Source organism: Eptesicus fuscus, chromosome 7 (assembly GCF_027574615.1).
Source record: "Eptesicus fuscus isolate TK198812 chromosome 7, DD_ASM_mEF_20220401, whole genome shotgun sequence".
Classification (NCBI taxonomy): Eukaryota; Metazoa; Chordata; class Mammalia; order Chiroptera; family Vespertilionidae; genus Eptesicus; species Eptesicus fuscus.
This window is the reverse complement of record NC_072479.1, coordinates 29,013,425-29,039,598: the sequence shown is the minus strand read 5'-3', so window position 1 is coordinate 29,039,598 and position 26,174 is coordinate 29,013,425. Positions and strand designations below refer to the sequence as shown.

The following is a 26,174-nucleotide window of genomic DNA, read 5'->3' as shown; positions in this document are numbered from 1 at the left end:
TAAGACATACAACTTGCCACATTGCCTACCACACGCTCACTGCTCAAAAACTGCTAACATATATAGACTACAGTGGCAGGCACATTGATGAGCACTTTATATATATTATCTGATTTAATATTTACAATAATCTCTGAAATTGTTGCTGTTATTATCTACATATTCAAAAGGAACCTGCCTAAGGTTGCACAGCACTTCTGGGGTGGAACAGAAATGTGAACACACTCAGAGATGACAAAATCCATGGTTCTCTCAAATATTAGAATTTATTGCTCAATTAATTTTAGTTATTATTATTGAAATGTATGAATTTTTCATAGCACAATAATTACTATACTTATAATGTATGTATAATTAACTTAGATATGCATATTGTTTATTGAGCATTGTTATCTTGCTAATTCTGTGTTGATCTACTAAAATACTACAATCAACTGCCTATCTCCACTTCGCCCACTAGGTGGCAGAAAGCACTTATTTACTTTATTATTCAGATTGCTATACTTCTAATTCAGGAACTAAATCTACATTCACGGTTTAGGGAATATTTCATGTGTTTAGGTACTTTTTCCTTATATAAGCAATATAAATTAAAAGTAATTAACACCTTCTTATTGTTATTATATCAACTATCACCTGTATACTGAACTAACACAGAATCTTATCTACAGTCAATGAAAAGTGATCTGAACAAAGAATTAATATATTTTAAGGTAATCCATAGACCTGGTTTAGAATGTTAATAATAGTGCAGATTTGAATATAGGGGCCATGTAAAAAGTGCCATAACAAAGGGTTTAAATTCCAAAATATCTATTTAAATCAAATATTTAGATTTATGTCTCAAGCAATTGCCAACTTAGAAAAAGTTGATATGCCAGAAATTCATACCAAAGCTAGTTGGTTGTTTTAAACTTAGAACACTTTTCTTTTTTAATATTATAAATAATTTTGATCACTAAGTTATGTCCCATTTGAAGGTGATTTGCATTAAAATGTAGCTAAAACTGATGAATCTTAACTAGTTACTCAGTGAAGTGTCCCAACAATGATAAATGTTAAACAGGACTTATGAACCACTCAAGAACACCAGATACCAATGTCAATATTTTCGCTACTAGAGAATGAATACCAAGTTAGAACCAGATACCTAAAAAACACAGCCCCTTTTACACAGTATCAAAGCAGCTACCAGCAGTGACAAATAATTCTTGGGAAGCGAGCATCTTCTGCCCAAATTTCACCCCATGATCATTCTTCAAATAACTTCCAATTGCTGACCTACATTTGAAATTGTATTTTTATAACTCAGTATCTGCCTTAAATAGTATTATCAAAGTAGTAGTGAGGTATAAGTTCATTTCAATGACTAACCAAATAAATATACGTCTCAAAACTTGGTTTCCTTTCCTGTCAAATCAAAATAACGGGCCCACAAAAATTGCTGTGCATGTTCAATGTGCCCAGCATTGAGTTCAGCTCTAAGCTGAATGACAGAGCATACCGAAGTTCTGAGCCTTTTATGAAATCAAATGAGAATTTTCCTAAAATGTACATTTATTTACAAAAATTACATAACTTCTCAAACTCACCAGGTAAATATTATTTTAGAAAGTACAAAATCTCAAAACAAAACAAGATTGATTTTCTCTGAGAAGGGATTTAACCTGGGTCCATGGATTGTATATGTTTTTGTCCACCTCCTGAGACACTAAGCAAATGAATATGTTTTCTGGTAAGAAGTTCCTATTACTGTCTTTTTAAAGGGATCCATGCCACAAAATGTTAAGAACCCACTGAAATAGAAGGAGAAAAATAAAGATTGAAAAGTTCTAAAATTTACAAGTATAAAAATTGGAAGTTAATCTCATATATATATATAAAAGCCTAAGCAACCAAATGACCGAATGACCAAACGACTGAACAACCAGTCACTATGACACACACTGACCACCAGAGGACATATGCTCAATGCAGGAGCTGCCCTCTGGTGGTCAGTGCACTCCCACAGCCAACCTCCCACAGCCAGCCAACCTCCTGTGGTCCCTCCCCACCCCCCAGCCAGCCCACCCCAATCAGCCCCAATGGCCCCCATTGTCGGCCAGGCTGAGGGTCTCCACCTGTGCATGAATTCATGCACTGCGCCTCTAGTTTAATATAAAGGAGAAATTATTAAAGTTTCAATAGTGACAGCCTTAATCTAGAACTAAAATGGGACATTTAAAATTGGAGCTAGATGGAGATAATTAAAGACATATAAAAGCTCTTGTTTATCTAGGCTAGATAACATAACAGCTATACTTTGAAAGCCTAATCCTATCTAATAAAAGAGTAATATGCAAATTGACCATACCTCCGCTACACCCACAAGCCATGCCCACAGCCACGCCCACAAGCCAATCGGGAGCAAATATGCAAATAAACTCAACCAAGATGGCTGCAGCCACAGAGAGCAGTAGGGAGGCTTGGGTTTCCCCAGCTATGAAGGAAGCCAAGCTTTCTGCGTTCCCTTGCCGGCCCAGGCCACCACTCAATGCTACAAAGTTTCAATGATAGAAGATAAATGAATCCCAACAAAAATGACCGCAGCCACAGAGATGGAGAAAGCAGAAGGCTTGAGTTGCCCCCAGAGATGGAGGAAGCCAAGCTTTCCCCACACCCTGGCCAGCCCAGGCCTCCAATCCAGGCTACAAAGTTTCAATTATAGAAGATAAATAAATCCCAACAAAAATGGTGGCAGCCACGGAACTGGAGAGAGCAGGAGGCTAGGGTTGCCCCCAGCAATGGAGGAAGCCAAGCTTCTGCAGCCCTTGGCCTGCCTTGGCCTCCACTTAAGGCTACAAAGTTTCAATTATAGAAGATAAATGAATCCCAACAGAAATGGCTGCCGCCACGGAGCGAACAGAAGGCTTTGCTCCGTTCCAGGCTACAAAGTTTCAATTGTAGAAGATAAATAAATCCCAGATACCAGGGCCTCTGCTTGGGTTGGTGGGGGGGCGTGGCTGGCCTGCAAACCACCACAGGCCCCTCGCCCTGGCCACCCCATACCCCAAGGGAACCCCCATCCTGATCCGGGACACCCTTCAGAGCAAACCAGCTGGCCCCCACCCCTGTACCAGGCCTCTATCCTATCTAATAAAAGAGTAATATGCAGATTGACCATCACTCCAACACACAATATGGCTGCCCCCATGTGGTCAAAGATCCTGCCCCCATGTGGACACAAGATGGCCACCACAAGATGGCCAGCAGGGGAGGGCAGTTGGGGGGGACCAGGACTGCAAGGGAGGGCAGTTGTGGGCGATCAGACCAGCAGGGGAGGGCAGTTGGGAGGGACCAGGCCTGCAAGGGAGGGCAGTTGGGGCTGATCAAGCCTGCAGGGGAGGGAAGTTAGGGGTGACCGGGCCTGCAGAGGAGGGAAGTTAGGGGCGACTGGGTCTGCAGGGAAGGCAGTTAGGGGTGACCAGGCTGGCAGGGGTGGGCAGTTAGGGGCAAACAGGCTGGCAGGGGAGCAGTTAGGCATCAATCAGGCTGGCAGGGGAGTGGTTAGGCATCAATCAGGCTGGCAGGCAGAAGCAGTTAGGGGCAATCAGGAAGGCAGGCAGGTGAGTAGTTGGGAGCCAGCAGTCCTGGATTGTGAGAGAGCTATCCAACTGCCCGTTTGGATAGCAGTCGGACATCCCTCGAGTGGTCCCAGATTGGAGAGGGTGCAGGCTGGGCTGAGGGACACCCACCCCTGTGCATGAATTTCATGCACCAGGCCTCTAGTGTATATATATTAGAACAATTATCCCTTGAAACAAAGTGTGGGAAAATTTTAACATCAGACATAATGCTTTCAAGATCATAAGCCTTAAATATAAACAAAGTACATACCTGAGGGGTAAACATGTGTCGGATGCCATAAATTGAACCTTTTAGAAAGAGTGTTCTGACTAGGAAACATAGAAGTACCACATATGGAGACAGAGAACTAAAATACACAATCTGCAAAGAAAAAAAACAAAATAGGTGAGACACATATATTCTTTTTTATAGTTCAGATTGTGTTATGTTCTATACTTTGGCAGTTACTATTTTTATATGGTTAATAAAATGATTAATAACTTGTATAGTCATCTTAGAATGGCTTATTAGTCTTGATTTAATGACTTATTTAAGATCTTGTTTGAGATGTACTAAGAAATAAGTTCTACTTAATCTCCTTTACAATGTTACACAGAGATATTGTGTAACTTGAATAGTGTTGATTCCTTATAGTTTATAAAATAAACAATATTTAAGAGAAATAAATGGACACTAATTCCCTAAAAAATTCCTACTTTATTGTTTTAGGTTAAAAAAAAAAGTCTTTTTTTTTTTTTTTCATTAACCAAACTTTCACTATGATTATGTCTAGCTTCTGGACTAGAGAATGGTCTCTTTTAAATCCTCCAAGGAACTTAGACAAATAACCATCTGCTTCAGAAGTTTTGCTTTAAGTTAAGCAAATGTTTTTTACAGAAAAATAATGTCCTATCCAGACATTTACTGCCTCCTTGATATCTCCAGGGGGAATCCTATTAGGTCTCTAAATTTTTTCAGATTCAGAAGGTAACTTCTCAATTTCCCCCAGACCCATCCTCTCTCACCGCCATCTCAGTAAATGGCCCACCATCCACCCAGTTCTGAAATTAAAGGTTCAGAAGTAGTCCTGCACTTTTTGTAATATTTTTCTAACTGGTTTCAGGCATTTAACCAGAAATGACTGGGATTAGTTCATCCCCTGGTTAGCATATCCTAGGGACTTTGAATACAGTTGAAATAAAATCCCAATTCTTCTCTCGGACCTGCAAAGCCTTACACCAGAGCCCTAGCTGCCTGCCCCACCACTCACTTCCCACTTAACTCCAGCCCCCCAGGCCCTTGTTACCTGTCCTAAGACCAAGCTCTTCAGCTTGAGGCCAGAGCAGGGCTGCAGTCATCTCCCGTATCTGCACAGGAGTTTTCTCCTTGCTATTTATGTCTCAACTTTATCTTTTCCAAGAAGTCTGCTCAGACTAATCTAAAACAGCTGTGCTTTTTTCCATCCAATATCCCTAACTGCCCTCCCCTACATTCCATTTACCCTCTGTGACATTATATTGTTTTGTTTATTTACAGCACTCAGCATTGTTGAAATTATGTTTGTTTCATATTTTGGTTTGGTTTATGTTTGCTTGTTAATTTCCAGTCTCTCCTACTTGATTATAAGCTCTGTGAGATCAGGGGCCTTTTATCTCCTGTTCACTATCATATCCCAAACATCTAATACAATTGCTGGCACATAGTAGGTATACAATATGTATCTGTGGAGGGAAGGAATGGAGGGAGTGTGGGAAGAATGGAGGAGAAATATGTGTAGGGCAGGTAAGAAATATTGAATCCTATAATAACTATAGACAAATAACGTACAAGTCAATATTATAATTTGCGCCCCAACCGGTTTGGCTCAGTGGATAGAGCATCGGCCTGCAGACTAAAGGGTCCCAGGTTCGATTCCAGTCAAGGGCATGTACCTTGGTTGTGGGCACATCCCCAGTAGGGGGTGTGCAAGAGGCAGCTGATTGATGTTTCTCTCTCATTGATGTTTCTCTCTATCCCTCTATTGCACTTATATTTAAATGCACAGGGAACACCCTAACAAAAAATTATCTACCTAATAAGAGAGTAACATGCTAATAGACCGTACCTTCATGATGCACACCAGCTAATCAGGAGTATGCAAATTAACCCACCAAAGATGGCGGGTTAATTTGCATACACAGGCATTCTGTACCAACCCAGCCGCTCCGGGCCTCTGGGCAGCATGGGAAGGCAGAAAGGTGACTCTGGCCAGAGCAAAGGTGCTGCTGGCAGCCAGGGGAAGGAAGGCCCATTCTTGCATGAATCTTTGTGCATTGGGCCTCTAGTCTATACTAATAAAAGGGTAATATGCTAATTAGACTGGACATCTTCCAGACATCCTTCCGGACAAAGCCACAGTGGCAGGGGCCAAGGCAGAGGCAGTTAGTAGGTGATCAGGCCAGCAGGGGAGCAGTTAGGGGGCAATCAGGCTGGCACGGGGGCAGATAAGGGGAGACCAGACTGGCAGAGGGGCAGTTAGGGGGTGGTCAAGCCAGCAAGGAGAGGCAGTTAGGGGTGATCAGGAAGGCAGGGAGGCAGGCGAGTGGTTAGGAGCCAGCAGTCCCAGATTGTGAGAGGGATGTTCACCTAAGGGATCGGGCTTAAACCGGCAGTTGGACATCCCCCAAGGGGTCCCGGATTGGAGAAGGTGCAGGCCGGGCTGAGGGACACCCCTCCCTGTGCACAAATTTTGTGCACTGGGCCTCTAGTTCTATATAATAAAATGCTAATATGCAAATTGACCAAACGGCAGAATGGCTGGTCGCTATGATGCGCGCTGACCACCAAAGGGCAGATGCTCAACACAGGAGCTGCCCCTGGTGGTCAGTGTGCTCCCACAAGGGGAGCACAGCTTAGCCAGAAGCCAGGCTCACGGCTGGCGAGCGCAGCAGCGGTGGCGGGAGCCTCTCCTGCCTCTGTGGCAGTGCTAAGGACCCCTCAGGGTCCTGGACTGCGAGAGGTCCCAGGCCGGGCTGAGGGGACCCCTCACCCCCTTAGTGCACAAATGTCATACACCGGGCCTCTAGTTATGCATAAAATCCCAACATACTTAAAAATCGATATTTTAATTTAATTAGTTATAATAAAGCATAATTTTATAATTATTTCAAATTGGTTTAATTCCTTAATTACTTGAGATCAGAATGCCTTCAAATGGAGTGCTTTTTCTTATTCTTCTTGCCTACTTTTAGCATTCTTTAAATTTGCCAGTTTATGTATCTACTTTAGTCTTGATCTCACTTGAATTAAAGCTATTCTTTTTTATGATTTTTCTTCAAAAATCTTAATGCTAGCCAGAAGTAAGAATTTACTTTGTAAAAGAGTTTTGTTTATTTTTAACAGAATTCAAATTTGCTGCCTCATAAGTGACTTACTTTCATTAATTCGACTTACTTTAAAAGTGAAAATGAAGGCTACACAATATAGTAGTCTGAATAGGTTATGGTTTTTTTTAATAACTGTGACACATTATCAGCATGTTCTTAATATAACTTCAAATTAGAGACTAAGAGAAGAAATGACTCTTCCTGTACTTTTATTTGTCCAGGCTAATCACACCCATACTAAGTCCCTCTTGCCCATGTTCCATAACCAACTCATCAAGCAAAATTACTGATTCTACCACTGAATTCACACATATATCTCATTGTTTCCATCAGTAATAATAATTTCCTGGTTACCTAACCTCCAGATTTTCCCTTCATTCCGGAAATCCATCAACTACACTAGAATGATCTCTCTAAAGTAAATATTTGATGGTGTCAATGCACAGCTAAAGATTCTAAAATGGTCTACATTGTTTGTTATGTAACAGCCAATCATTCTAACAGTCCATTTGCAGTTACAATGTAAGTCAACTTACATTTCAAGTTTCAGCTCCCAAGAGCTGCACAAGTTGTATGTAAAAGTCAAAATGATATGTGCACTCAGCAATCTTTGGGCTTTATACATGCATCCATTACTTTTTTCTCCTGAAACACATACTCTAGTCCCAAAGTTACCTTCTCTATGAAAACGTCCCCCAAATCCATGTTAATTTCAGTGACTACTTCTAAATTTTGAACTTATTTGTTGATTTGAAAGAGAGAGAGAGAGAGAGAGAGAGAGAAGAGAGAGAGAGAGAGAGATCAATTTGTTGTTCAACTTATTTATGCAGTCATTGGTTGATTCTTTTTTAAAATTTTTATTTATTGGTTTGAAAGAGTGAGAGAGAGGTCAATTTTTTGTTGTCCAACTTATTTATGCATTCATTGATTGATTGATTCTTGTATGTGCCCTGACAGGGGATTGAACCCACAACCTTGGCGTATTGGGGTAACATTCTTAACCAACTGAGCTACCCGGCCATGGCCTATCATGAATTTTTTATACACCTCTATTACTGCATTTATTCTGCTGTAATTATCTATCTCACCCAATAAATTATGGGTTCCATGAGGACAAAACTGTGCTCTATTCATATTTTCATATTCATTAATTCTTAACATATAGTAAATACTCAAAAAATTGTACAGAATTTATACAAAGTTAAGTTTTCCTTTATGCATACATTCCCTAAAAGGTAAGCTCATCTTTATTCTGAAGTATTTTTAAAATTATAAACTAATTATATTGTCAGAATCATTTCAATTTTCATTTACTATTTCAACAAGTATTTGAGTTCTTAAAGACCCTGATTTGGATTCAATGAAAAGACTCTAGCATAGCTTCCTAAAAGGAGCAATACAACTTTATATTTAGCCCTGGCTATTTTGGCTCAGTGGATAGAATGTCGGCATGCGAACCAAAGGGTACCAGGTTCGATTCTGGTTAAGAGCAATCGGTCCAACATGCAAGAGGCAGCCGATCAATGATTCCCTCTTATCATTGATGCCTCTATCTCTCCCTTCCTCTCTGAAATCAATAAAAATATATTTTAAAAAATTATATTTAATGTGACATGGAGAAAAATAATGGCCCAAAATTTAAACACTAAGGTAGTATTAAGTAAAAAACACACACACACACACACACACACACACACACACAGAGACACACACACAACAAAAAAACAATTATTAAATTCTGAGATTTAAGATAAATCCTAAGCCAGCTTTTTACAGGGGTGTCCGGACGGTGTTTTTAAACTCAAATTATTTATCTTTAATCATATGGGTATAATCTTATCATACAACATATTTGCCTACTATTATTAAAAATAGGTTAATCTACCTCACTATATGTAAAAGTCTACACTTTCTCCTTACAACACTTTATTTTATGCATTGCTAAATGAAATTATTTTTCAAATATGTTTATTGTCTTCCTCTGCCACTAGACTGGATATTCCGTGAGGACAGGTGTTTTGTCTGCCTTGTTCATCCCTCTATCTCCAGAACAAGGTCAGTGCCTGGCACATAGTAGGTGCTCAATCAATATATATGTATTAAATGATTTGATGAATGATTGACTACCTCTTCCAGAAAATAAACACTTTTAAGAACTGAGAAATGAAATAGTGAAATATGTTTCTTTGGCTAATTTTAAGACCTTCTGGATCTTGACAACTGGAATGTCTTTCAGTAAGAGATTAGTTTACCAATAAAAACATTGTATGGAAATATTTCCATTCCACTGAACCATGAAGACCATAGAACATATGAAATCATTTTGTTAGTTTTTTAATATTAAAATGCTTATTATAAACACACTTTGAGAAAGTCATTTTTGAGGACTTCATAGCCAATTATTTGTTCTCCTTAAATATGCTAACTTTGCAGGAAAGTGAGGATAAAACCATGCAAATCACCTGATTGATAGAAAGATTTACACATGATAATGTATACAAAATCCTTAGCATAGTAGAAGGAATAATGGCAAAGTATTACTGGCCAAAAAGTATTAACTTAGAGTTAGAAGAAACATTAGAACTCCTCATTTACATACTTCGTCTTGGGGCAGGTATCCCCTTAACAGAGATCATAACAAAGGGACATGCTCACTCCCACTGAGAGATCTAGTTTCCTTGTTATCAGGCTTGATTCCTGAAAAGTCTTCCTTTCTTTGAGGATTTATCACTGCCCCACCACTCTCCATAATCCACACTATTTGACCATAGTTCTGTTCTCTATAGCACAGATTAAGCCTTATTCTTCTTTTTATTCAACTAGGTGAAGATTGCGATCACAGGGCTGAAATTTCTCTCCATAATACAGGGAGAAATAAAGATTTCAGTAAAATCCAGTATTATAGGCATGGATCAGCTGAGTTGTTCCTACTGGCCCAAAGGAGATTGACATTGTCATACTCATCTTTTATCTCATGAAGTTTCTAGTTAGTCCTTGTGGTGTGTGTGTGTGTGTGTGTGTGTGTGTGTGTGTGTTGACAAAGTGTAACGCAAGTTGACTCACATTCTTCTTTTAACTGCTAAATTCTCTAAATGGTTTTCTCATATACTACCTCTAAACCATATTGCCCATCCTATCTAATAAAAGACTAATATGAAAATTAACCATCACTCTGCTACACTCACAAGCCACACTCACCAGCCAATCAGGAGTGAGTATGCAAATTAACCCAACCAAGATGGCTGCAAACAGGAGGCTTGGGTTGCCCCGGTGATGGAGGAAGCCAAGCTTTCCACACACCCTGGCCAGCTCAGGCCTCCACTCAAGGCTACAAAGTTTCAATTAATTATCCTATTTAATAAAAGAATGATATGCAAATTGACCATCACTCCAACACACACAATGGCTGTCCCCATGTGGTCAAAGATGGCTGCCCCCATGTGGACACAAGATGGCCACCACAAGATGGCCTACAGGGGAGAGCAGTTAGGGGTGACCAGGCCGGCAGAGGAGGAAAGTTGGGGATGACCGGTCTGAAGGGAAGGGCAGTTGGGGGGACCCAGGCCTGCAGGGGAGAGCAGTTGTGGGGGACCAGGCCAGCAGGGGAGGGCAGTTAGGGGTGACCAGGCCTGCAGGGGAGGGCAGTTAGGGGCAACAGGCTGGCAGGGGAGTGGTTAGGGGGTGATCAGGCTGGCAGGCAGAAGTGGTTAGGGACAATCAGGAAGGCAGGCAGGTGAGCATTTGGGAGCTAGCAGTCCTGGATTGTGAGAGGAATGTCCAACTGCCCATTTAGGCCCAATCCTACTGGGATCTGGCCTAAACGGGCAGTCGGATATCCCTTGAGGGGTCCCAGATTGGAGAGGGTGCAGGCTGGGCTGAAGGGCACACACCCTCATGCACGAATTTTGTGCACCAGGCCTCTAGTCCTATCTAATAAAGAGGAATTATGCTAATTGACCATCACAAGATGGTGGCACCCACAGCCAATAAAGAGAGAATATGCTAATTGACTGTCACACCCTCAAAGATGGCGGTGCCCACAACCACAAGAGGTGGCGCCCAGTCCCCTCAGCCCTGCTGGTGTGCCTGCCTCTCAGCCCCCCAGCCACCCAGGGCCGGCCCGAGGTGCAGGCAAGCCTTGGATGGTGGCTGCCCATACGCCCAAAGCTGCCCAAGGCTCAGGTAACCAGGGCCGACCAAGGCTTGCACTTCCGGCAGTGGCAGCAGCAGAGGTGTGATGGGGACATCACTTTCCCCTGATCGCTGGGTCGCCTCCCGCCCCTGAGGGCTCCCAGACTGTGAGAGGGGGCAGGCTGGGCTGAGAGAATCTCCCACTCCCCCATGCATGAATTTCATGTACCAGGTCACTAGTAAATTATATTTCTATATACTGTACTTGTGTGATTATTTATTTGGAGGCTCTTTTTGTTTCACAGGCAATCAGAGAGCTTTATATTTATTCCTAGCACACATTTCCCTATTAATTTTAACTTGTTTCAGACTGAGGAATTATGACAATTTCAATTTTCATATCTTTGCTCAAATTACAGCTTTTTCCTCATCTGTGACTATTGAATTATTTCTTCAAATAATGCCCCAAAGCCATTGAAACCTTCTTATTTAAATAATAAATTATATATAGTATATAAGTTTATATTAAATTTTTCTAAAGTTATATTGTATGACATAAGAAAAATCACAAAATTTTGTGATAAGGATGAATTTTTTAAAAAAGAATGATAAGACATGCTCAGATTAAGAAGAAACAAAATGTGGCAGTGAGACTCAGCACAAAGTTGTTTTTTACTTCTCTGGCTAACCACTTTTGGTTCTCTTTCTTCCAAATGACATTATCTTAAGAAATATGTAAATGTGGTTAGATGTGACTTAAGAATCGATTCCTTTATTTGAAATATGACTGTAATGTGTCTCAGAATGGTAGAAGATACCAAATTGAACCAATTAATTGAACTTATTTAATTGTACATTGACATTCAGAAAAAGATGAAATGATATTTAGATGTGTTATCTATCACATTGATTTTTCCAAAGGAAAAATGGTGTGGGAGTTCCAGCAGGAAGGTAAATATAAAATTTGTTGTGATTTACAAGTTAAAATCATCATTTTAAATTTAAGATGAAGTAACAGGAAGCAAAGATGAATTACATAGATTTCAAACCTAAAAGTGTTAACTATATGGTGTTAAAAAATATGGCAGTAGAGGCATTATAGGGTTGCAATTAAATAATATGGGCTCTAGATTTAGGCAGAGCTGGGTGTAACTCCAGGTAGCAATTACTAGCCATGATTCTTTGGGCAAATTACCTAATTTCTCAAAATTGTTTTATATCTGTAAAGAAGGCCTGAGAATAGTAATTAATTCTTTGAGTTTTCTTTAGAATTCAAGTACCTATCACATTTCCTAGAGCAAAAAGCACTTGCAATAAATATTGGCTTCTGTTATTGTTCTTGCTCTGTTCATTGTGGGAGTCACCTTCACCATCATCATTTATTACCACTACTACTATTATCTCCACTTCTACTGGTATATGCTGGTGATTGGTAATATATTAGCCTGGAAAGATATATAATCTGATCTATGCTTTGGAAAGAAAAAAAAATAGTAGAGATGGATTATTAAGGGCAAAGAAGAATCAATAATAAATTCTTGCTATGGTCCAGCCAGGAGATATAAGAGCATTAAAACAATAACAATAATAATTTAAAAATGCAATATGAAACCAAAAGAGTGAATAACAATTACTTTCCTAATGTATTTATAAAAAAAAAAAAAAGAATTCAAAGTTTCTAGAATTCACTTAATGTCTTTTTTTAACCACAGCTATTTAAAATTTTCCATTTGCCCTGGAAAGCATGCCCTTTAGTCTTTTACATTTACTCTGAGTTTGTTGTTGAGATTATCATAACTACCTAGTGCTGCTCAGATCTTTAAGAACCCCTCCACACTAGAGACCATATTAAAATATCTTATGCAAGTATTCCTTAGAATAACTATAATAGAGAAAAATGAATGATATAAGACAACTAAAATGAAAAAATTTTTATTCTACTACTTTCTCCAATTTCCATGTTTGGAACTAATTGATAATCAGAGAACCAAAATATTAGGGTAAACTCAATAAATAGAAAAAAAAATGGTATTGACAAAAAATTTCAAAACTCTTGATGAAATAAGAAAAGATCATAAATTACTTTATATTTCGGTATAAAACACTTATCTCTTTGCTTATGTCATTTTATTAATGTAAACATATTGTAAAAGCACCACTTTTTATCAATCTTTAATTAACTACATAGAACGAAGCACTACTTGCAGTTTGCCCGCAGAGAGTGCAGAATCAGGAGGATCTCTAACATACTAACTTTTACAGAAGACTGAATGCCTTTGATCATAGCTAAGCAAACCATGGCCCAGGCAACTAGCAAGCAGATGGTCATCTTCCAGTTTAAGCCCCCACTTTCAGAAATGGAGCTGGAAACATCCAATGCTTTTCTGTACCAGTAATAGGTGGTGGCAGAACTTTTTTCACATTCTGGCTCTACCACTGTAGAAAGAAAGATAACACAATAATTTCAGATTATAAAGAGTAATAAGAATTTTTTTTTTCAATAAGCCTATAAATCATTTCTCAACATTTCCTAGGAAAGTATTGCTATTCTACAGAAGCATTTTAAATTCACAATAAAAACTCAACTGCAAAAAAGTGAAATATCAACAGACATGTATCCTCTTTGATATTTCTTATCACACACTTATTAATAAAAACACATGAGCTTTTTATCAAAGTAATTAAAACATATAAAATTTATAGTCCCTTCCACTCCCAGAATTGTCTTGGGGGGGCACAGCTGTCAAATGCACTGGCAGGTGACCATATGTGACTTTTGCAATAAGCTAGTTCAAAATGACCTGTGTTGTAATATACAATACAAAGAGAATTTTGGAGACTTAGTATGATAAATATAATGCAGATTATTACATTAATAATTTTATATTAATTATATGTTGAAATGTTAACATTTTGGATAATAGGATTAAATAAAATATTTCACTTATTTATTTTTAAATTGTGGCTACAAGAAAAATTTAGGCATATTTTATATTTACTGGACGTCACTATAAGGAAATATTCTTTATTATATTCTGAGATATAAAAACAAATGATAGAAAAACTATGAAATAAAAACAATTTCTTCAATAGAACTTTTTTTGTCCTTTGTTTTACTTTAACAAAAACTATAAAGCATCCAAAGAGGTGTACAAAATTAAAGACTGTCAAAGTTAACCATATTTCACCCTAATATCATGGGGCACAACAAAACGACTTGAGGAGAAGGTAGTCAATAATATTGTGAAAGGTTTGCACAGCAATGGATGATTACTAGAATTAGTGGGGTTATTACATTGTAACTTACAGAGATATCAAGTCACCACATTGTACACCTGAAACTAATATAACTAATAATATATTGTACACTAACTATACTTAACTGAGAAGAGATAACTTGGGAAGAGCTAGTAAACTTAGATGGTGCCCAATTTCTATCTCTCTGAGTATGGCAATCCTAAATGTGAGGAAAGTTGTTATGACAATAATTTTTCCTACATTATTTTTTAAAATCTTAAAAGCTCATTTCTTTACCAACTTTATAATCATTAAATATAAAAACATTATATTGTCCATGTCTTACAAGTGTGTGTAGCATTTTTCACCAAAGGGCACTGATCCCAAGGTAGAGGAAACTGAAAAGACTGAGAAAAATAAAACACACTCCAGCCAATGATGACATTGTAGTAGAGACCCACAAACAAGCTCACCTGCAAAATAAAATAATACGATTACGTTAAACCTCTGACGCCCCTTCCTTTGAAACAATGAGATGATATGTATATGACCCCATTTAACATTTAAAAAATCTTATTCATTTTATTTTCATTTAAAACACATTATCTCTTCTAAAAAAAAGGTCTCTCACAGGTATTAAGAACATGCATTAATAAGATTGAACTATATTAATATACTTCACTTTGTTTTGTATATTAGTAAAAGCTCCTATAGTGTTTTTTTAAAAGATAATTAAACAGTTGAGTAGAAATACACAGACAAATATTTTATTTAAATACAAATAATATAAATCCAAACATTATAAAAATTATATGTCTTATAGTATATTAGGAAACTTACTACACAACTTGCAAATCCAATACCACCCAATTTAGGGCTTATGTAATTCCACACACCGATGCTTCCTCGCCGAATTCTTTGCCCCACAGCAAGTTCCAGAAAAAAAAGTGGAATACCTATCATCACAAGCAATATAAAAAATGGCAAAAGATATGCACCTACAGAGACAAGAACAAATAAAATAGATTATATTTTTAACAGTAGAGAATACACTAATTCTCATTATCTCATAAAAGATTATATTTGAACTTTTATATATAATAAGTGTAAAAGACTTTAAAGAAAATGCAATTTCATTACTTTAAACTTTCTAGTATTTGAAACCTCAATTTGACTTTTACAAAGAATTTCTGATAAAAAATAATTATGATAAAAGTATCAATGAATAGCTTGGTTTCATTTTAATGAAAGGGTAAACAAGTTAATTTTTCATAAAAATAGTTGACTCCTTAACATTAATTATTTTCTCAAGTAGGTTTCACAAACTCATGAAATCTTTTTTTTAAATATATTTTTATTGGTTTCAGTGAGGAAGAGAGAGGGAGAGAGAGATATAAACATCAATGATGACACAGAATCACTGATTGGCTGCCTTCTGCATGCCCCCCACTGGGGATTGAGCCTGCATCCTGGGCATGTGCCCTGACCAGGGGTGGAACTGTGACCTCCTGTTTCACAGGATGACATTCAAACACTATGCCACATCGACCAGGCATCATGGAAATCTTATTCACATAATGGTTATGAAGTACTTTATTAAATTTTATTCAAATTCATCTATTGATATTAAATCATGTACTGCAAATCAGATAAATTAAAATGAGTGTAATTTTATGTTACTAAAACTGACTTTTCTTCTTAAATAACAACGAAGGAGAAGAAATGCTGCTTCAACTAAAAATATAAAAAATAAAATAACCTCTAACACAGAGAAATGTCATTTTCCCATATATACTTCATATAAAAAGTACACTTTAGGAAACAAGCAATTTTTTATTTTTCCAAAATTCTGTGATGGGGTGGTGAGATTGACAGAAACAAAGACATTTAATATCTATCATAAAATATATGCTATTATCCTTTTTAGTAGAGTTTCTATGCTTAAAAAATACGTTATAGCTAACTTGCAAATTAAAATACATAAATAGTGATTTTTTAATGTACCAGTTTGACAAAGTTAATATTAGACTATTAATTGATAAAGTTAAATGTTAAGCCTATACTCACTTCTACATGAGAATATGTATACAAATCATTCCTTAAATAACCTGTAAGACCTACATTCAAATTTCTTATTGGAGTTTTGTCCAACCAGATACTGTCAGGTGAGTTATGCAATCAATTGTAGCAATTACCTTTTTAAATAAAAGGCCATTTATTACATTTTCCAATTTTTAAAATGTGTTAAGTGGTATTAAATAGATTTGGGAAGCTATACAAATTGTTCGGGTATTCGGATGAAGAGTTAAATATTAACATATTAATATTTTTTCAAATTATTTATCTCAGTATTTATCTAATGCTGAAATAATGACCATATGCAAGAATTTTCCTAATACAGTGGTCAGTAATAATTATTGTATTATGGCTGACTTTCAGTCTTTCAGACTTTAATTGATTGTTCAGAGGAGTATATACTGTAAAGCATGGATGCATAGCTTATAAAACAGAACTACCAAATTTCTAATTCTAAAATGATTTGTAATATTTAGACACTAATAACCTGAAAATGTTTCCAAAAGAAATGAAAGTGCATTTTAACACCTTCATCAAATCCTAGAATATGAATGGGTTTATGTGTGAGTGAATGACCAGGGGAGAAAAAAGAGAATTAATTAAGACTGGACTTATTGGAAATCTTTCCTCAGTTATGTATGCAAGAAATTATATTAGATACTTAGCTTTTTTCTCTAACTCAAATTACTCTAATATTAGTCTCCAAATTAAAAATAGTCATGGCTAAAATATGACTATATACCATTTGTCAGGTACATTTCTAAGCCTATTAAATGTAATTAGTTATTCATTTATTCCTTACAAGAATTCAATGGGTAAGTGCCATTATTTTCCTCATTTTATACGTGTGGGAAATAAGCCAGAAAAAGTACGTTAACTTATAAAAGATCACATGGCTAATGTCTGAAAGAGCTAGGCTTCAGAGTCAAATTGATTTCAAACTCTGAACTGGTAGCTTCTATGTTATACCACTTATTAAGCTTAACCATTGTGCTTTAAGTATATTTTCAGACAAATCAACTTACATTAGGTTTGTTACTTATTATTTCTATTATTTATAAAGTGCCTCAAATGATGAATAAGGCCCTAACCAGTTTGGCTCAGAGGATAGAGAGTCGGCCTGCGGACTGAAGGGTCCCAGGTTCGATTCCAGTCAAGGGCATGTACCTTGGTGTGCCGCGCCAGCACAGCCAAGGGTTCAGCGAGCCTGAGCGGGGGCGACAAAGGATGGAGAAATGATAGACAAAGAGAAAAAGCTGGGTCTAGGTGGATCTTCTGTGCCTTGCTGAGGCCACAGAACAGATCCAGACTGCAAGCTGATGGTTTATTTATAATCAGGGACAAACAAGGTAATTTACAATGTTCTTATAAGTTTCACTTGTTTTGGCAGCACTTGCTGCCCCTCCCACAGCCCACTAGCTACCCAGGAAAGATCTAGGGAGCAGTTACAAGATCAAGCTTAATTATGCTTAGAGGACTGTGCCCTCCAAGCTGGGACTTGTTTGCGGCTTTGCCAGCAGGTCAGTCCGAGGCTTAACCCTATAACTGCTTCCTACACCTTGGTTACGGCCACATCCCTAGTAGCGGGTGTGCAGGAGGCAGCTGATCAATGTTTCTCTCTCATCGATGTTTCTAACACTCTATCCCTCTTCCTTCCTCTCTCTTAAAAATCAATAATATATATTTTTTATATTTTATATATATATATATATATTATATATATAAAAGATGAATAAGTAAGATTTGGGTAGCGAGGCTCTTTGACTCAGCAGCCAGAAGATACTACTTGAATACCTAGAAGGCTCAATGAAATACTGCATATTGAGCAAAATCTTTTGTACTCTAGCAGCCATCTTGAAATGAGAAAAGTCCACTGGTATTTTGTAATATCACTCTCTAGTATTTGTGATATGAAGAAAGGAAACAATATTAGGAAGGATATTTTGACTACTTTCACATGAAAATTAGAAAGAAGAGCCATTTTGCTAATTACTAAATACGAAATACTTTTTCAGCTCTTCATCAAGACAAAAATTGTATTAAATGGAAGGCAACCTGATTCTTCAGTCAAGAAAATTTTCTTCTTTTACAGTATGAATAAGGCTCATAAGGGGAGAGGTCTGAAAATTAGGTTTCATCTATTCAAAGTCTTGGCAAATGAAGTGATTTATGAGAAACCCAAAGCAGGGTAGTGCACAGCTGCTGATAGTTGATTTGGTAAATAATTAATGGGATGTTACCGACTAGCTAAGGAGCTCACAATTTCCATGGAATGATGTGATCTGTAGTGCATCATCGACTATGTATTGATTCCGACCTCTCAGGAAGATTCGTCAAACAGGCTAATTTTTCAAACCTGTTATTTTGTGCCTGGTTGAATTAACTAAGCAAGATTTTAAACCTTATTTTGTCACCATAACACTTTTATCTTTAGTGGCTAAGAAGAAATTCCACATTGAATGGTTATATTATTTCATTTGATTTGTAGGTGGCAATTACATAATTACATAAAAAATAAAAACATATATTTGTCCAGTCAACAAAACTATCACAAACTGGAGTCAAATAACAAAATATTCTTTCTACCCTTTGGTTACTGAAATAAGGCACATAAAATACTTAGTTTTTAGCCACACTTATTTTAACAACTCCCATGTATATAAATAATAAAGCTTCAAACTAAATGTTAGTTAACATTCAGTTTGACTTTGGTGAACTATAAAGATTTTGTCATACACAAACACTCTATTCCTTTGTATGTGTCCACCCCCCTTAATTTTTAAGAAATATTTGCTAAATAATCCCTGGTATTTATATGCACAAATACAAACAACTACAGTATCATGTAGATGTATATATTTTTGTTTAAAACTAAGGATTCTAATTTCTTTAAAGTTTTCTTTAAAACAAAACATTGTCCCCAAATACTACAGAATTGGGAACCAAATATGTATGATATCCTATATAATAAATGGGTAATATGCAAATTGACCCTAATGGCAGAACGACTGGGAACAACAGGTTGCTATAATGCACACTGACCACCAGGGGGGCAGACGCTCAATGCAGGAGCTGCTCTCTGGTGGTCAGTGTGCTTCCACAGGGGGAGTTCCGCTCAGCTACAAGCCGGGCTGACAGCTGCAAGCACAGCGGCGGTGGCGGGAGCCTCTCCCGCCTCCTCCTGTCTCCTTGGCAGCACTAAGGATGTCTGACTATGGATGAGGCCCACTCCCCCTGGGCTGCCAGAGGAATGTCTGACTGCCATCTTAGGCCCACGGGAGATCAGCAGGTAGACATCCCCCGAGGGGTCCCAGACTGTGTGAGGGTGCAGGCTGGGCTGAGTGATCACCCCAAGTGCACGAATTTTCATGTACTGGGCCTCTAGTTTAAGGATAAAGAATGTCTGGTATTACACTGAGTGGCCAGATTATTATGATCTCTGAACGCATAATAATCTGGCCACTCATTATATATCCTATATAATAAAAGGCTAATATGCAAATTGTCCCCTTGATCAGGGGTTCGACCAGCAGGCAGGCCGGCCAACCACCCAAGTCCCCTCCCTCTGGCCAGGCTGGCCGGACCCCACACATGCACGAATTCATGCACCGGGCCTCTAATACACACACACACACACACACACACACACACACACACTGAGTGGCCAGATTATTATGTGTTCAAAGATCATAATAATCTGGCCACTCAGTGTACAATAATTATCCCATTAAATCCCTTCTACTGAAATCTTTAAAGTTCTGATCAGCATTTGAACATTATAATCATTCTAAATTATATGTAATTTTTGTTTTTATGGAGAGTAAAACAACTTAAAAAGTTCAGATTTAATAAGTCATAAAGAGAACATTTTTTCTTCATAAATATTGCCTTATACCAGAAACTTTAGTTTTTTTCTCCAAAGAGAATAACTGACAGGCACAAGGGAAGCAACATTTGTTTAAAAAGTCAGTAATTTAGAGAAGTTTAATAGGATCCACAGAAAGAATCTGAGAATGCATTACCTTTAAAGCAATCCTTGTGTATTCACAGCAAGCCATCTGCTCCTGTGGAAACCTCTTCTGAAAACAGTTAAACTCATTTTCAACAAAGGAGTCTCCCTAGCTTTATAATAAAATCCATAGTTTCTAAAATAATGAGACTCCAGCAACAACAGCAGCTATTTGAGATAACCAATTAAAATCTATTCAGCAATGTATCACTTAAAAAAATAAAACTTACCACCCCCATTCTTCTGACATAGGTATGGGAATCGCCACACATTTCCTAGACCTACAGAAAATCCAACTTGGGCCAGGATGTATTGTAGCCTATTGTTCCAACCTGGTCTTTCATCTTTGATGTTAAGTCCTTTAGCATCTGTATGTTTCTCTTTTTGGACATCAACAGTTAGTTCACTTTTCTTAAAAGCATCATCAGCTGCATCTTCATTGGAAAGAAGGTCTTTGGCAGATTCAATAACCTCATCTTCTAATTCTTTTTTTATCATCTTGCTATTCTTAGGAATTGAAAAGTGCAGGTTGTATTATTTTTCTTAAATTTTCTTATGGCAAATTTGTTAATTCTTTTAAAAAATAATTTAGTTAATATGAACAAAAGATAGAGGAGGATATCAAATAAATCCTTGATTCAAGGTGATCCTGGATCTGTGTGTCCAATATTCTGCAGGTATCTGTAAAATTTTAAATTAAAAATGATAGTATTTAATGAGAAAAGTATTAAAATTACTAAATACCATTTATTAATTTATATGATAAAATATCTTTCTACAGAATATAAAACATGATTGTTGGCCTTTCAGAGCTTAACATTTCCACAAGTGTAGGAATTGTAGAGTTTACATGAGCTTCATACACATTTTCTTTTAGTTAACATCTTCCTTCTTTCAAAATTCCACTTTGATAGGTCAAACTCAGTGCATAAAATATACTCTGTTCGTTTATAATGAAAATTTAATGACTCTTCCCTCGCTGGTTTGGCTTAGTGCATAGAGCATCGGCCTTCGGACTGAAGGGTCCCAGGCTCGATTCCAGTCAAGGGCACATGCCTGGGTTGTGGGCAGGATCCCCATTGAGGGGCATGCAGGAGGCAGCCAGTCAATGATTCTCTCTCATTGTTGATTATGCTGTTTCTATTTCTCTCTCCCTCTCCCTTCCTCTCTGAAATCAATAAAAATATATTTTTAAAAAGTTTGTGACTCTTTTTCTTGATTCTTCCTTTTTTTCCTTTCTAACTAAAATATAGCTCTCATTTTATTACTTATAGAACTACATATGCAATTGCATGCCATCCCTGTAAATTTATTTTATACAGAATCTCTTCTGTTCGTGTATTCATTTATTCACTCATTTGATATTGTGATGAACATTAAGGAATACAAACATTAATGAAACATGCACTATCTGCTTTAAGTTGCTTATATCTAAGAGAAAAAGGCATATCACAAATAATTACACTATATTGCATAATTTCAATGACCCAGCTTCATTACAGTAAAAGAGATCAGTAATGTTGGATAAAAGTGACACAAGAGTTGGGCAGAGAGTAAGACCACACCAAACACAAGGAACAACATAAATACACACAGAAAGTAGTAAAAAAATACCTCATGGTATTTGTGTGAACATTCTCTCAAACAACTCAAGAAATGCACTGCCATCACTTTGGCAGTTTTTCTTTTTCTAGTTCATTTTCTGTTATACTGTATCTCATACCCTTTTCAGACACAGACCAAGTAAGTGTACAAGGCTTGTCTATAAACCAATGAGACTGTCAGTTTTAAAACGTGACTAAACATGTGTGCTTCTCTTCAAAACTGGATCAGGCGCTTTATAAATGATACCCCAAGAATTCTGCCAGTTGTTGCTAGAAAAATTGAAATAATTTCATGGAATTGCTGTTATTTTTACTTTAGAAGTCAGAGAAGCAGCCCATCAACTTTAATTTATAATCTTAATTAATAAGACAAGATAGATGGTAACCCTAAGGAAATATAATTCTTTAACATGACCATTTAACCTATATTTTTGCTTTTATGATTAGACTAGAGGCCCGGTGCACGAAATTTGTGCACGGGGGAGGGGGGGTTGTCCCTCAACCCAGCATGCACCCTCTCCAATCTGGGACTCCTTGAGGGATGTCCAACTGCCCGTTTAGGCCCAATCCTGGTAAGATCAGGCCTAAACGGGCAGTCGGACATCCCTCTCACAATCCAGGACTGCTGGCTCCCAACTGCTCGCCTGCCTGCCTTCCTGATTGCCTCTAACCACTTCTGCCTGCCAGCCTGATCACCCCCCAACCACTCCCCTGCCAGCCTGATTGATGCCTAACTGCTCCCCTGCCAGCCTGTTTTCCCCTAACTGCCCTCCCCTGCAGGCCTGGTCACCCCTAATTGCCCTCCCCTGCAGGCTTGATCACCCCCAACTGCCTTCCCTTGCAGGCCTGGTCCCTCCCAACTGTCCTCCCATGCTGGCCTGATCGCTCACAACTGCCCTCCCCTGCTGGCCTGATTTCTCCCAACTGCCCTACCCTGCTGGCCATCTTGTGGTGGCCATCTTGTGTCCACCTGGGGGCAGCCATCTTGTGTGTTGGAGTGACGGTCCATTTTCATATTACTCTTTTATTAGATAGGCTAGAGGTCTGGTGCACGGGTGGGGGCCAGCTGTTTTGCCCTGAAGGGTATCCTGGATCAGGGTGAGGGTTCCCTTGGGGCGCGGAGTGGCCTGGGCGAGGGGTCTGTGGTGGTTTGCAGGCTGGCCATGCCCCCAAGCAACCCACACAGAGGCCCTGGTATCTGGGATTTATTCATCTTCCGTAATTGAAACTTTGTAACCTTCAGCAGAGGCCTGGCCCAGCCATGGTGTGCTGAAAGCTTGGCTTCCTCCATCACTGGGGAAACCCAAGTCTCCTGCTCTCTCCGTAGCTGCAGCCATCTTTGTTGGGTTAATTTGCATACTCGCCCTTGATTGGCTGGTGGGTGTGGCTTGTGGGTGTAGTGGAGGTACAGTCAATTTGCATATAACTCTTTTATTAGATAGGCTGTTTAGTTGTTTCCAAAATTAGAATATATACACTTAAAGCAAACACTTATTTAAAATTTGGTGAAGATTAATAGGAAGACTATGAAGAAAATTTTTAAAGAGAATCATTACCAATATTTTAAACTAGTGGCCTGGTGTACAAAATTCGTGCACAGGGGGGGTGTTCCTTCAGCCCAGCCTGCACCCTCTCCAACCTGGGACCCCTTGGGGGATGTCCTAAACCGGCAGTCAGACTTCCCTCTCTTAATCTGGGACCGCTGGCTCCTAACTGCTCACCTGCCTGCCTGCCTGATTGCCCCTAACTGCCCTCCCCTGCTGACCTGGTTGCCCCCAACTGCCCTCCCCTGCCAGCCTTATTGCCTCTAACTGCCTCTGCCTCGGCCCTCACCACCATGGCTTTGTCCGAAAGGAGTCAAATGTTCAGAAGATGACCAGTCGACCTGGTCTAATTAGCATATTGCTCTTTTATTAGTATAGATAAATTATATAGGATAGGATTGCTTAAATAGGGTGGGGAGGTAAAGCCATTTTCAGCAGAAGGAGATGCTCTTGGAAGACAAAAACACATAATCCCTATATCTAGACTGATAGCCAGCTATATGCACTATAGTGCCAAACCAGTCATTAAAAAATTGAACTGCTTTCTTACACCTTATACCGAACAGCTGTTGCCCTTAAAACCCCTCCTCAGCCCCCACCTTAGGTTCTGCCTTCGCAGTTGACCCAGATTAGGTTCTGATTGGTCGGTTTCTATGCCAGTCAGCATCAAAAGCTGTGCCTCCTAGGCAGCCATTGGCTCCTCGCAGTTCACCCAGATTTGGTTCTGATTGGTCGGTTTCTCCTATCTCTCGGCCTGATAAGAGAGGCATGGCTGATCATCAGCCCCCGCGGCTGCTAGCGAGGCCTGGAGAGAAAGAGAGGCAAGGGCTGATCAACAGCTGCCACAGAGTCTGCGGATCAGATCCTGCTTCTCTCTCCAGGCCTGATCCGTAGCCCCCTCAGCAGTCAGTGCTGGGTTGCCGTGGTGCCTGCAGCACTAACTGCAGGACTGACTTTCGATGTTTGGTTGAGCCTTTGGTCGTTTTGGACATTACAGACCCTGGCTCTTTATATATGTAGATAATAGACACATCTCTAGAAAAAGCACAAAACTTCTCATGGTGACTGCTTGGAACTGTCCAACAAGGTTTTGTTATGGAAAAGGTTTTGAGAAAAAAAGTTTTAATTTGCATTATTTCCCCCTAGAGCTTAATAAATAGTAGTTGACTAAATGAATAAATATAACCATTGAATAACTGAAATAAGCTAATTTTCCAAATTATTTTTGCTGTAAGGAAACACCTGATATATAAGAAATTGTGATTTGCAAGACATAAGTTAACTAAAGGTCTACATTAATTGAATTATCTAAAGATAAACTGTTGACATAGTAATTTAACTAATACATGGATAACAGCATTGGTTTAATCTGACAAACTTGGAGTTGCATCCTCAGTCTATTATTTATCAGCTGCATAACTTCTACTAGTTATATCACCTTTATGCTGTTTCCTCAGTAAACAGTCTGTTATTCCTTTTGCTTTTTTTCATACAAATAGAACACTGAGGAATGTATCAAAAATTAGAGATACTATTACAGTAAAAACACCCATCATTTCATAAAGGAAAAATTTAAAAGATAGTGTTATTCATGAACCTCCACCATATTATCTCAGAAATTATTGTATTTCTTCTCTACATTTATAGTCTTGAAGAAAAAAAATGCACAAACAAAAAAATAAAAATGAAAAATAATACCTTTGGACACTGCTGCATGTTTTTTACATATCCAATGAATAATAATACCAATTTACATAGAATAATCTTTGACAATATCTACATTTAAAAATTCCTGTTAAACTACCCAAAGTTCATAGTTTCTGTTAAAAAACAAAAATATCGAATGTAAACAGTTTAAATGCAACTTTCTATTTAAAAATGCCTGAAATATAAGTAATTATACATGTGTATTATAAAATGCAACACTAGCCAATTTTTATAAAATTAAATGTATCAGAAAAGGATGTTAAATGTGTATTTGCATGAATGTAGAGTTCCTTTTCTAAGTTATAAAAAAGTGATAATATATTGATGATATTACAAGTAAAATAACTTTAACTCTTTCTTCTCCTTCCATTTCTAACCCTCTGCTACCTCCTGCTTTAGTCTGGGGTGGTTGCAGAAAAATATGGTATAGGGTTGCAGTTTAATATTAAAATTTCCACAAAAACATACTACGTCTAGGGGTAAAGTATCTGTTTTCTTCACTAGGCCATAAACTCTTCCTGGAGAATAATTTTATCTTACCAATCCAACTAACATTCTCAATGTATGAAAGGAAGTATGACAGAATAACTAGTGGCCCAGTACACAGATTCATGCACATTGAAAGGAAATTAGAAGAAATGTTTTAATATCACTATTTGCCCTTTCTCCATAATAGAAGTGTCAACCAAGTTCACGATCAACAATGACAGATCAAAAAAAGCATGTGATTGGTGCCAGCGAGAGTTTTATATGTATCACACATGTGGGAGTCAACTTACCCTTTTATATATATACTAGTAGCCCGTTTGCACGAAGATTCGTGCAATAGACCTTCATTCACCTGGCTGCCTGCACCAGTTTTCTGCCGGCACCGGGGACCCAGGCCTTGGCGGTG

The 26,174-nt window shown here is 38.1% G+C and overlaps 1 protein-coding gene across 3 annotated transcripts in view; it reads right to left on the bottom strand.

Annotated features, from left to right (window-relative positions):
* The window catches only part of SLC6A15 (solute carrier family 6 member 15), a 69,166-nt gene that overhangs the window by 27,787 nt on the left and 15,205 nt on the right, over positions 1–26,174 (bottom strand). For all 3 annotated transcript variants that reach the window (XM_028148590.2, XM_028148594.2, XM_028148592.2), the window contains exons 2-6: positions 20,655–21,105; positions 15,180–15,337; positions 14,686–14,812; positions 13,357–13,538; positions 3,877–3,987 (exon numbers count right to left, since the gene is read on the bottom strand). In XM_028148590.2, coding sequence (XP_028004391.2) covers positions 3,877–3,987; positions 13,357–13,538; positions 14,686–14,812; positions 15,180–15,337; positions 20,655–20,922 — 846 coding nt within the window. In that variant the 5' untranslated portion in view covers positions 20,923–21,105. The remainder of the gene's footprint in view (positions 1–3,876; positions 3,988–13,356; positions 13,539–14,685; positions 14,813–15,179; positions 15,338–20,654; positions 21,106–26,174) is intronic.